This window comes from Penaeus japonicus, unplaced genomic scaffold (assembly GCF_977035675.1).
Source record: "Penaeus japonicus unplaced genomic scaffold, GWHDUDI00000001_assembly GWHDUDI00000021, whole genome shotgun sequence".
NCBI lineage: Eukaryota > Metazoa > Arthropoda > Malacostraca > Decapoda > Penaeidae > Penaeus > Penaeus japonicus.
The window spans coordinates 31625084-31637823 of NW_028234423.1; the positions used below are offsets into that span (position 1 = coordinate 31625084).

At 35.2% G+C, this 12740-nt stretch overlaps 2 protein-coding genes across 2 annotated transcripts in view; one reads left to right on the plus strand and one right to left on the minus strand.

Annotated features, from left to right (window-relative positions):
• Positions 1 to 478, minus strand: part of LOC122264533 (putative acyl-CoA dehydrogenase 6) — a 5405-nt gene extending 4927 nt beyond the window's left edge. Inside the window, 1 exon segment of the mRNA XM_043033476.2 lies at positions 276 to 478. Coding sequence (XP_042889410.2) covers positions 276 to 443 — 168 coding nt within the window. The 5' untranslated portion in view covers positions 444 to 478.
• A 5270-nt stretch (positions 479 to 5748) lies between these two features.
• lin (protein lines homolog) lies at positions 5749 to 12494 on the plus strand. The gene is made up of 4 exons (XM_043000495.2): positions 5749 to 5991; positions 8104 to 8165; positions 8604 to 10369; positions 11807 to 12494. The coding sequence occupies exons 3-4, from the start codon at positions 8901 to 8903 to the stop codon at positions 12144 to 12146; spliced, it is 1809 nt and encodes a 602-aa protein (XP_042856429.1). The 5' UTR covers positions 5749 to 5991; positions 8104 to 8165; positions 8604 to 8900; the 3' UTR covers positions 12147 to 12494.
• The last annotated feature ends 246 nt before the right edge of the window (positions 12495 to 12740 follow it).

A 12740-nucleotide genomic window follows, 5' to 3' on the forward strand; every position in this document is an offset into this window, starting at 1 on the left:
ACAAGACAACAATACTGGCAATTCTTGTCTTCTTTATGAAGGAACAGATATCAATCTCATGATTTATTCTTCAATCCTGATGCTTGTGAAAAAAAAGTGAATGTGAAAAATCGTGAAACTATGATGCAAGGCAAATATCTCTTCATTTATTGTGCACAATCATTACACCTCATTAACTTCCAGATGAGATACAGGTAGCTACTTTGTACCCATCAACAGTAATGAATGACACTCAACTTTACTAATGTGAATTCTCAGCTACGAGTCATCCTTACCTTTATCACGGATTTCTGCAACTCTCTGTGGTCGTCACTGTAAAATCCAACCGGTTCATTGCTCTTCGAGTTAATTTCCGTACTTTGAGATACAGCTCTGCTTGAGAAAATCCTACAAGAACCTTTCCCAAGCGCTCGAAACATATTCAAGCCGCCGCCTGCAAGCATGTTGTTTGTTTATCTTATCAGCTGATCGGAAGAGGCGTTCGCGTAAGGACGTTCGTGAAACCGCATGCACCTGAATGCAACAGGAGGGTCAACTAACAAAACTTTAAGTAATGTCTTTAAATTATCGATTTAGAATGTTTGATAATACATGCATGATAAAATAATGCCGACTAAATTGATATCCGAAATAACGATCATGAAACTGATAGTGATGACATTCTAAATGATGATAAAGATATCAAGAATGATGATGATCGTAGTGATAATGCCCTGAATAATAATAAATATGATAATGATAATAAAAATAATAATTATAATGGCACTGCCAATAATAACAACATCAAGTGTAATGATGACAATGATAATAAAAAAATAATATCAATGATAATGATGATGACGATAAAAAATGATATTGATGATAATGATAAAGAATAATTATGATGATGATAATAATGAAAATGAAAATAATAGTTATAGTAATACTGATGATAATGATAACAACACTAACAATGATTAATAAATGGAAAAAGTAACAATCATTCTTATCATTAAACTTATCTTTTAACTATCGGTATTATCACTATATTAATATGATTGCTATCATCATAACCATTTTCATTAACATTATTATCACGCTTATTGCTGCTATTATTATCATTCCCATTACTGTTAGCGTTATCATTAATATTGTTAATATTGTTATCGTCACTATTATAAGTGCTATTATCATCATTATTATCATTATTATTATTATTATTATTATTATCAATATTTTGTTATTATTAATATTATCATTATCATTATGATCATCATTATCAACTATGTTATTATTATCACTATCATCAATATTATCATCATCCTCACTACTATTATCATCATTTTCACTATTCTATTACTACCATTATCATCATTATTATCACTATTGTTATTAGTATCATCCTCATCATCATTACTATTATCATCATTAACCCGTTGATATCGTGAACATTCTGTAAAAAAAAAAAAAAAAATAGTACGAGGTACGGGTAAATCTTTAAACTTTTTATTTTATCTATTTTAAAATATGATTTCATTTCTCGTTTCTTTAATAACATTTAAAGTAACTGTGATATTTAGTGACTGATAAAGGAAAGCAAAATCTTCATTATAATTACTATGATCAAGTTGATAAACACCAAAATGGGTTTTCTTTAAAACTATCATATTTTATTTTGTCATCAGTATCATTGTTATCATTATCATCATTACTAGTATTACTAACTTTATCATTGTTATCAATATATCCTAATAATCATCAGTGTCATCGTTATTGGAATAAACATTATCGTCCTTTTTATTATTGTTTTTATTTTCATCATTGTTTCTGTCATCATCATTTTTACCATCATTATTATCATTGTCATTATCAGTATCATTGCTATTGTCATTATTAGGATTGTCATTATTATTATTATGATAACAACGAATAATGATCATGGTAGTAATAATATAATTATTATAATTTTTTACCATAACCATCATATTCATTATCATTATTATTATTATTATCATAAGTAGTATATTCATTGTCGTTATCATTATCCATGTTAACATCATTTATCAGTATCATTGATATCAAAGATTGTCATCATTATTATGATTATTATTATAATTGTTATCAATATCGTCATTATCATTATCACTATGATTATTATTCTTATCATTATGTTTTGTTGTTGTCATTGTTATTGTTATTATCATTTTCTTATTCTTATTCCTATCGTTTCTTTATTATCATCATTAATATTGTCATTTTTCTTATCCTTCTTATCATCATCATATTATTATCATTATATTGTTATTAGTAATCATAATATTCTGGTTATCATGGTCATCATTATCATGATAATCCCCATTGTAATTATCATAATGAAAATCATCATTATTCTTATCATCATCAGCTATTACCACTATTAAGGTGCATATATATAAGAAACATGTGTGACAACTAACGCCACCCAACAAACACACACACACACACACACACACACACACAAACACACACATATATATATGTATATATATATATATATATATATATATATATATATATATATATCTGTGTGTGTGTGTGTGTGCGTGTATAAATATATATGTATATGTATATAAGTATATATAAAAATACATATATGTATGCACACACACACACACACACAATGTATGTGGGGGGGGGATTCAATGGCGAACAAAACAACAAAGGGGAAAAAAAGGAAAACACACGAATATGCCGAAGGCCTTTTCGCTCTACTGCTTCTTCGGGGGATCACGCAGAGCAGGGTAGCTAAAAACCGAACCTATTTTTTCTTGTGTCATGATGATGTATGTGCATCCAAGTGCATGGATATGAGAGTCTGCCGAACACCTTGTAACGCTTGTGTACCATGCAAAAGGGTAGAGGGAGATGAGTTAGTTCAATTCAGAACCGATACCTTTGAAATACGGGTCAAAATATCCTTCTTGTCCAAATATATCATGACGTTATTAGTGATGTGGACGCCCTCCCCCCTCCCCTCCCCCCACCAGAGTGATGTAATTGACGAACAGAAAGTAAGCTAGATCGGTTCAGAACCAATTCCGATGGAACCAGTTGAGAAATATTGATCACAACCGCCGTAGGTATCATGATGAATAGAGATTACCAGACATTTTTATGACGGGGTACCTACCACCCGCCAGAGGCCCCCCCGAAAAGGTACCACTCATAAGTAAGGTAAATCAGCTCAGGCGATACCAGTTGCAAGAGAGTACCATCCCAAGCATCACGAATGGACACTATCAGACAGGTATAATGGTGATCTCAAAAAAGCCACCCCTCCAAGAAGTACATTAGATTAACACAGAAGAGAGCGCAGTGAATCTAGTTTCAAAACGTTTATTATTATCCTAATAATACTATCCTATTCTCTTATATATTACCTAATATATAGATAATAATAGCTTCAATGGTGAGGAACCCCTTAAATACGATCTCAAAAAGACACCCCCAAAAAGTATGCTGAATTAGCGCAAAAACTGAACCCAATAAATACAGGTGCAAGATTGAAAGATATTTGTAACTGAATATGCAATCAAAGCATCAGCAGTAATTAGAAATACTGTTCAACAGATGATGATTTCAAGCGTAGATCAGAGTTCACACCCGTCATGTTTAGGTATTTTGATATTATATAAAACAGTTGTGAAAGGATTGGCCAATAGAGGGCGTCGAACGTGAAACAGGCAATGGGTTCATAACTAAGATGATATCACAGCCAAAAACAAAGAAACGAAGAACAGTGTTTTTTCTTTAGCGTTTTTACCTTGAGATACTGTACATTTTATAAACACACACACACACACGCACACACACACACACACATATATATATATATATATATATGTGTGTGTGTGTGTGTGTATGTATGTATACTCTCTCTACACACACAATATGTATGTATGTATATATATGTATATATATATATGCATGTATATATGTATATATATGTATATGTGTGTGGGTGTATATATATACATATATATATATATATATATATATATATATATATATATATATATATATATATCTATATGTGTATGTGAGTGTGTGTGTGTGTGTGTGTGTGTGTGTGTGTGTGTGTGTGTGTGTGTGTCTGTGTGTGTGTATGTAAGCATATGTGAGTATAATATATGTGTGTCACAAATGTGTGTGTCACAAATATATATATGTGTTTGGCTGCGTTTGAGCATGTGTATGTGTGGGCGTTCGTGCATCTGTACTATTGCATGTATTAATATTTACGTGCATATGTGTGTGAGTTTATTTCTGTCCATGCATTCAAATGGTCGTTTAAATAAACAGAATAACCAATATAGAAGAAAAAAATAACAGGAGAGTCTGTTATCTATATTTCTTTACTAGTGCTCCTCTCGATATCAATCTACACTTCATATTTACTCGAGTAATGTTTTGAAATAACACAGTTGTTTCATGTAAAGCACTGTATCCAATTCTAACCGAGACAAAGCCTGCATGCACCCTTTAGTGTTCCAAGGGGCAGCGAGTGGCGGGAACATGAGTGGGCGAGGGTGGGCAGGCGGGCAACAGGTCATGGTGGGTCGGGAAAGATCATGGTATCCTAGCCAGATTGGTACCCTGGCTGGGAATTTCTCTGCACTCCTATTCACGGATTTTTCACATTCTTTCAGCTCTTCTGCGATGGTGCGATCCTTTTTCTTGTCTCGGGCATTTTTTTTTTCGCCGAAATTTCTTCGGAAGTCGCATATTGACCTGATGCAGAGCGACACTAGTTTTGTCTTCAGGGGAGAAACCTCAAAAAATCCCGGTTATGCGAGGCCTCGGTGGCCGCTATTACATGGTGGTCATATATAGAGGGGCTTCGCTCACCCTTTGGCTCTCTGCTCACCTCTGCGACACCAAGTCTTAGGATGTTACGAAAGCTTACATAGATGTGTTCTATTCCATGGAGCCTCAACACATCTCGGTGTGATTTAAATTGGAGAAACGTCTTTGCCACGCACGTCCAAGCTGGTCATCCCCCTCGCCGTCGGAACGCAAAAGAGTGAATAAAAGAGGAGAAGATGAAGGGGCCGGCGAGATGAGAGAAGATCCTGCTCAGCCATGCCTGTGCCCTCAGGGTAGGTCGGGCCATTCAAAGTGAGGAACCATTTACCCTCACGATCGGCCCCAGCGCCAAGAGATGGAAATATGGATGTTATTTCAACCAACAGACATGATAACCCGCATGCTTATATTTATTTAAGGGTTTCCCATCATTTAGAAACAATAGCGAACCGGCAAAGCCACACAATGGGATAAAGGAGGTGAGTGGATCCTTTGCCCGTGCCAAGCCGAGGGACACCTGAGTTCGGACACCTTGTCAAGGCCCAAAGAGAGATTTATTTCTCCACAGAAATGGCTGATAAATTTGAGGTAGATCCGACTGCACGTTTCTTTTAGGAGTAAATCTCCTCGAAAAAATCTGCTAACGTTTATCTTTCAGCCAGAAAGCGAAAGATAGAGAAGAACATAATGTATATTTTCATTCTCCTTCGGAATAACTCCTTCGGATGAAGTGAACAACCACAAGCAAATGTATACAATGAAAAACTATAATTCCGCCATGGAATGAGAATATATTCGCAATGCCCTCCAGAAATTCCAAACCAAGTGCCATAACGAGCTCGAAATTAATAAACGTAGACAACACACATAAAGAGAGAATTTAAACGCTCCGCCCCGTCAGGAAAGACTTTAGTTTCTCGCTTCATTCTCGCGAGCGAAGTGGAGGCGAAGGTGAGATCTGTGAATCGGAAGTGTAATGTGACTCGGTCCTCGGGAATTTAACGCTATTTTCTCCTCTGGCGGGAAGGATTCACTGAGGATACCTTTAGGAAGACGAGAAGAAGGGATGTGTGAGTGTGAGTGGCAGGGAGAAGAGGTGGAAAGGTGAGAATTGGTCCTCGGAGTCGCAAACGTCTTGGACTCGGATGCGAAAAACATCTTTTTGAGGTGAGTTAAAGTCTTAAGATTTTTTTCTTCTCCGTCAAGGGACTTTGTAATGGGCAAGGTTGATGTTATTTATGTCTGATCTGTAAGTAGGGACGTAGTATGTATTGTCATAATTAATGTAGGTGTTAGTCTCGTAGTATTAAATGTATCTGTTGTCTTTTCAGTTCATGTATTTAATTTTATGTTTATCACTTTATGATAAAATCAATTCAGAGATTCAAATTCCAGGTGAGAATTAATCAAATATCACCGTCCTTTGATGATATTTACAAAGAGGGAGTTAATCACAAAGTTATTAATTTTCCCCCTGTCAAAGACTCAGTGTTATTGTCTCTTTTACTGAATTAAAAAAGTCTTAATTTTTAAATTTCAAGGATGAAAATTATATAAGTCTTCTAGCGTATTCATTTGATAGGGATCATTAGGCTTTTTCTTATTTATTTTGTCGTCATCTTCTTACCCATTTAGGAATCACGCCTGTGTATGTGTTGATATTATTTTTTGTTCATTTATCATTGTTTATTTTATATTATTATTAGTGTTGTTATTATTGTTATGATTATTATTATTACTATTATTATTATTATTATTGTTATTTTTGTTATTATTATTATTACTAATATTATTATTACTAGTGTTATTATGGTATTATTATTTTTGTCATTGTTATTGTTGTTATTATTATTATTATTAATATTATTATTATTATTATTATTGATATTATAATTATTGATATTATAATTATTGTTGTTATTATTATTATTGTTATTAATATTATTGTTATTATTATTATTATTATTATTATTTTGTTATTATTATTATTATTATTATCATTATTATTATTATTATTATTATTATTATGATTATTATAATTATTATTATTATAATTATTATCTTCATTATCATTATTATCATTATTACTACTTACTCTATTATCATTGATATTACTGTTTTTGGTATGATGATTATTGTATTTATTTCAATTATCATAATCATTATATTTATTGGTAATATTATTGTTATTAGTGATATTATTATTATTATTATTATTATTATTGTTATTAGTGATATTATTATAATTATAATTATTATTGTTAATATTATTGTTGTTGTTATTATTATTATTGTTATTTTTTTGTTATTGTTATCATTATTATTATAATTATAATTATCATTATTATCATTATCATTATCATTATCATTATCATTATTGTTGTTGTTATTATTCATTACTACTACTACTACTACCATTGCTACTATTATTGTTACTGTTACTATCACTGTTACTATTACTATTACTTTTTATTATTATTGTTATATTTGTTGTAATTATTATTATAATTATTATGACTATGATTATGCTTATTATCATTATTATCCATGTTTTTTTTGTTTTTTTTCAAAAAATAAAGTAATATTACTATAATGCTTTATTGAAATAGAAGATCAACATAGGGGAAAACTCTGTTTGGTCTGAATATAGTTACTGATGCATTATCTATTTTAAAAGAATAATGCATTAATTTTTTTCTGCTTGATTTATATTACAGGTTTCCTTGTTTATAATGTAGTTGTTAGTCTTTGACTTGTTAAATAATAATGATAATAACAATAATGATGATAATAATGATAAAAAAATGGAAATAAAGATAGAAATCATAATAATGATAATGATAATGATAATTATACTGATTATGATAATGATAATGATAACAGAGTGTGACTTTGATGCATTGCACATCTTTTTATGAAGGCAAATACACAATCACTCACACACTCACCATTACCATCATTATCACCATCATCATCATTATCATCATTATTATCGTCATCGTCATCACCATCATTATCATTATCAGAATCATCATTATCATTATCAGAATAATTATTATCATTATCAGAATAATTATTATCATTATCAGAATAATTATTATCATTATCATTATAGTCATCATCATTGTCATCATCGTCGTCATCATCGTCATCATCACCATCATTATCATAATTATCATTATCATAATTATCATTACCATCACGATCACCATCACCAGTAATTATCTTAATGTAATTGAGATAATGGGATAACGCTATATATATACTTTCATGTTGCAGGCACAAGAGAACCATGACCCCGTTGCACGAGTAAAGCAAGTCGCTCCCGTGTCTCATGTCTGGTAAGTTCAGATAGCCATACAAACTCACGTAATTGGGCTAACTTTGGTCGTTAAAAAGGAAACTTTGTGAAAATGGCAAAGGTTGGGAATTGGAGTACAATGAGGTCATGTCAGTTTCATTGCTTCTTGATATTGCTGTTTTAGAATTGTTGGTGTGAATAAGTTATGAGGTTTTCTCTTGTTTTATAATCAATAGTTTACCCAATGTTTGGGACAAAGCTGAGGCCTAATTCCAGTAATTAACAGTTTAAGACATGTTATATTTCACTCACAGTTACTTGCTTTTTTAAAGCTTTGCTGCTTTTAAATAATTTTACCCCCAGTCTCACTGACTGATTACACTGTCACTTGTGCAGTATTTAGATGTGCTTTCCTGATGGTCATTAGAATTTTAAAGGTGTATTATACATATTAATAAGGCTGATTTGTATGTTGCAGTTTTGCTGGACCCAAATGTCTGGTGTGGATAGGAGAAGGGAGACAATGAGGATTCAAGAGAATCAAACTGTATCCAGAAGCTTAGCCTCTTGAGTCTCAGCTGTCCACATGACCTGGTTAGTGGCACAGAAGGAGGGCTGGAATCAGACCTTCCTGGCTTATCCAAGAGGCAACTTGTTTGCAAGTAGGTGCTATGGAGGTTGGCTGCTCACAAGAGTTCGCAGAACTTGTGCTTCCAAGAACTCAAGATAGTTACAGAAATCATGCTGGTGTGAAGTGATTGTTGGCCATGTGAAGATGGTCGAGCCACAACAGAAAAGGGTGAAGTTGCCCCCCTCGGGGGATGACGGTGGGGGGCAGCTGCTGCCACGGCCAGACTTAGAAATCATCCATGCACAGCTCATTCGCAAATGTCTCTGCTCCTTGCAGCTGCCAGACATCCTGCATACATTATCTGTCTGTAATGACTGCTTTTCCTCTCATCCTGTAGCCCACATGTTGCGGCTGCGCGATGAGACACTCCTCTATATCAGCATGCTCACCTTATTTTTCGAAGTGTCCCTCAGACAGCAGAGCAGAGGCGTGCTGTGTTCCCGCATCAGTGAGGTTGTAGCAGCAGGAGCAGACAATGAAGGGGCTGTGCTGGATATCCTCTTTGGCTTCATGGCCTCCGAAGACAAGTACATCAGTTACTCTGCCTCACGTGCCCTCTCCTCGCTACTGCTGATGCTTCGAGGCCGTGCCAGTGAACTTGTATTAGAAAAGCTTGTAGAAAATCTTGCAGATTCAACTAATTTGATTGAAGTGGGCCATTCCATTGAAGTAGTGAGAAGGGTGATTGAGTGGAAGGATCTGGATGAACATCCACTTGAAGGAACTGAAGCAGAGAGTGGTCAGCCACCAGATTGTGCAAAAATAACTTTGACTCCTGCTGATACCCAGGGAGTGAATGAAGTAAAGTATGTAGCAACCAAGAAGTTAGATCGCAAATGGTTCCTCCTGGTAGCCAGGTTGACAGAATTAGTTAATGAGTTTACTGTGGAAAGAGAACATGTTATCGTATCGTTTTTAACATTGTGGGAGTCGTTGATATCAGTGAAAGCCAATTTATCAGTGACGGATACTAAAGAATTTTACTCAGGTTTGGAACGCCTGATGACTCCGCTCACGCGACACACTCATACCATAGTGTGGCGGAAAGTGCTTGATCTTTACAACGAGGTCTTGTGTTATGGGAGTACGCTGGCCCTCCAGGACGTATTAGCAGAGGAGCCCTGTAACTTGGCCCACCTCCTTATTCGTGCAGTGAAAGATCGGCGTTTTTTGGAGTGTGTGCCTTGTGGGGGGTCAGCGGGAAACAGATCGCGACCGAGTCAGAGCTCATCCATGGACATCGGAGCTGGGCCCAGTTCAGGAACAGTGAATGGCATGGACCAGGGTGACCGCACAATATTGCACAAAGTTGTGTTGGTGGTGCTGAAGGCCATAGCAGTGACAGTGAAAGAGACACGTTGCGACTCCTCTTCGGAGAATTCTTCCCGCTCAGGAGGATCCGGGTCTGAGGACGTTGACATGGCAATTATTGAACGCAGCTTGAGAGAAGTGGTGCGCAAAGTGGACCACTTCGTCAAAACGAAGTTGCCATACCACCCAGAGGCTCCAATGGCTGAGTGGATGGTGCGACTCTTTGCCGACCAGGACGACTGGTTGGTAGAATCCATGGTCTGTGGCCTTGACATTTTCACTGGATTAGGAATACGTATAAGGTAAATATTTGCGTTTGAGTTTTGCAGTATCATTTTCATTATGAAGATATATACTTACCCACATATTTAAATAATTAATTTGCCTTGAAGTTAGTTTTTCAGGGATCCTTTTGAGACAGATCCCTAGACAAATTCATCTTTAAATCATATCCTTATTTGTGTTTTGGAGTGCTTACTTACACAGATAGTAGTGTCAAGATACTGGTAGTTATACATTACATCAAGCTCAACCCTTGAAGAACATGTGTCCTACATTTAGGCATTGCTACGGGGGGTGGGGGGTTAAGGCAAATTATAGCAATAATCCTAATGGAAAAAAAAAAAAATTATAACCTTTTTGACTGTACACAGATGTACTACATCTGTGTCAGGTCAAAAGATGGTGTGGCCTTTCAGGGTTGAATAACTAGTCCTTAATAGTATTCTCAAAGATAAAAGATAAAAGATGATGATAAAAAAAAAAGAGTGTAATTTACAGTATTATTTAGTAATATTCATATGATATTTGGGCATCATTTATTGGCCAACTATCCTTTCTCACTTAATTCAACATCCACAATTTCTTCTCGGGTGAAGTGGTAGTATGTTATGTGTTATAAAATTCTTTTATTACAAGAATATTTATGCTGTATCCATTACACAAAAGTATATCAGGTTTTTATTAAATGGAAAGTATTTTTATTCCAATTACATAAAAACTTGCAAAATCAAGCATTTGACAGTTTTACAGTGTTGATTAGATAGATATTTATAAATCATGATTAAGGTCATTTATACCATATCATTAATAATGACATTTTAAGATAAGGTAACTGCTTGCTTAGTCATAGTTGCTCTAGGATTAGTATGAGATAGAGCATTAGAAGCAGAATGTTTTATGAGCATGAAACAGGAAATGCATCAGTTTCTACGATAAGTTTGTATATGTTATTTTAGCATTCTATTGAAGAGCATAACTAAAAATTATATCTTCTTTAGATTACTATTTCCTATTTTTATTTGGTTTGTATTATTCCTACAAGTATATGATTATATCTATGTAATTTTCTCTCATTTTCTCTCCCTCTCCCTCTCCCTCACCCTCTCTCTCTCTCTCTCTCTCTCTCTCTCTCTCTCTCTCTCTCTCCTCTCCCTCTCCCTCTCTCCTCTCCCTCTCCCTCTCTTCTCCCTTTCTCTCCCTCCTTCCCTCTCCCCTCTCTCCACTCCCTCTCTCTCCCACTCCCTTTCTCTCTCTTCTCTCTCCCTCTCCCTCTCCCCTCTCTCTCTCTCTCTCTCTCTCTCCTCTCTCTCTCTCTCTCTCTCTCTCTCTCTCTCTCTCTCTCTCTCTCTCTCTCTCTCTCTCTCTCTCTCTCTCTCTTTTTCTCTCTCTGTTTTTGTCTTTGGTTTTACAGTGATGCTTGTTATCTCAACTTAATTTGATATGCACTTCTCTTCAAGGCAACAACCTGAGCTCCATGCCTGCGTCAACCCACACACCACCTTCCTGGTATTCCTCGAGACCATTTATCTGGAACATGACGTGCTTCTGGATCTCCTGGTATCCAACGAGACTTCCTTCCTCCTCTACCTGCTACGCTACCTCAAATTCATCCGTCGCAGTTGGCAGGAGTTTGCCTCCCACTGCGGCCACCGTCTAGAGGAGGTCATGACAGTCTTAATCCGTCTCCGTTTCGCCATCGATCGGCTGGTGTCCAAGAACCTCTTCCCATACAACATAAGCCCCGTGCTGAAGCTGCTGCAGAAGTGCGAGGAACTCTATGAGGTTGGGAATCATTAGCGTCCTTACCTCAAGAAGAGTACAAGAGGCAAGAGCCCTCATCTCTTCCTCCCGTTCTTTGATCTGGGAGCTTGTTCTTGGATTTTTTTTTTTTTTTTTTTTTTTTCCCCTTGTTTCATGAAGCCTCACATCTTTCCCATCAATTAGTAATTTCGTGAAATGGTGTCATCACACTAATTAGCTCATCGTGTGGAGAGTTTGCAAGAAATTTAATCATTCTGTAAAGAAATTGTTTGCCTTTCATTGTCATTACAAAATCTGTCTTACCAATGTGTAATGTTCTTTCCTTGTAGCTACTGGTAAATGATTCTCTAATTAAACAAAGGAAAAAAGTGAAAAAGAAAAAAAGACTAAGTTATCAATATTATATATATTTTTTTCGTAACCTCATTAATGTGACACCCAAGACTTGTTTCATCCCTTTAATTATTCTTCTTCTTTTTTTTTTTATATAGACTTTTCCACTTTGATTTATATCATAACAGCATATAAACTTTCAGGTAAGATGCACTTGATTCCTGTGACAAAATATCTTTGTTGTGCAATGGCTGATTGCATTTCTATTTTGTGTTTTGTGTGTGTGTGTGGAGGGGG

Excerpts from the sequence above, each read along its gene's own strand:
- lin (XM_043000495.2), top strand. The coding sequence starts at position 8,901 with ATGGTCGAGCCACAACAGAAAAGGGTGAAGTTGCCCCCCTCGGGGGAT. Across the intron at positions 10,370-11,806 it reads GGATTAGGAATACGTATAAG|GCAACAACCTGAGCTCCATG; the intron begins GTAAATATTTGC and ends CTTCTCTTCAAG.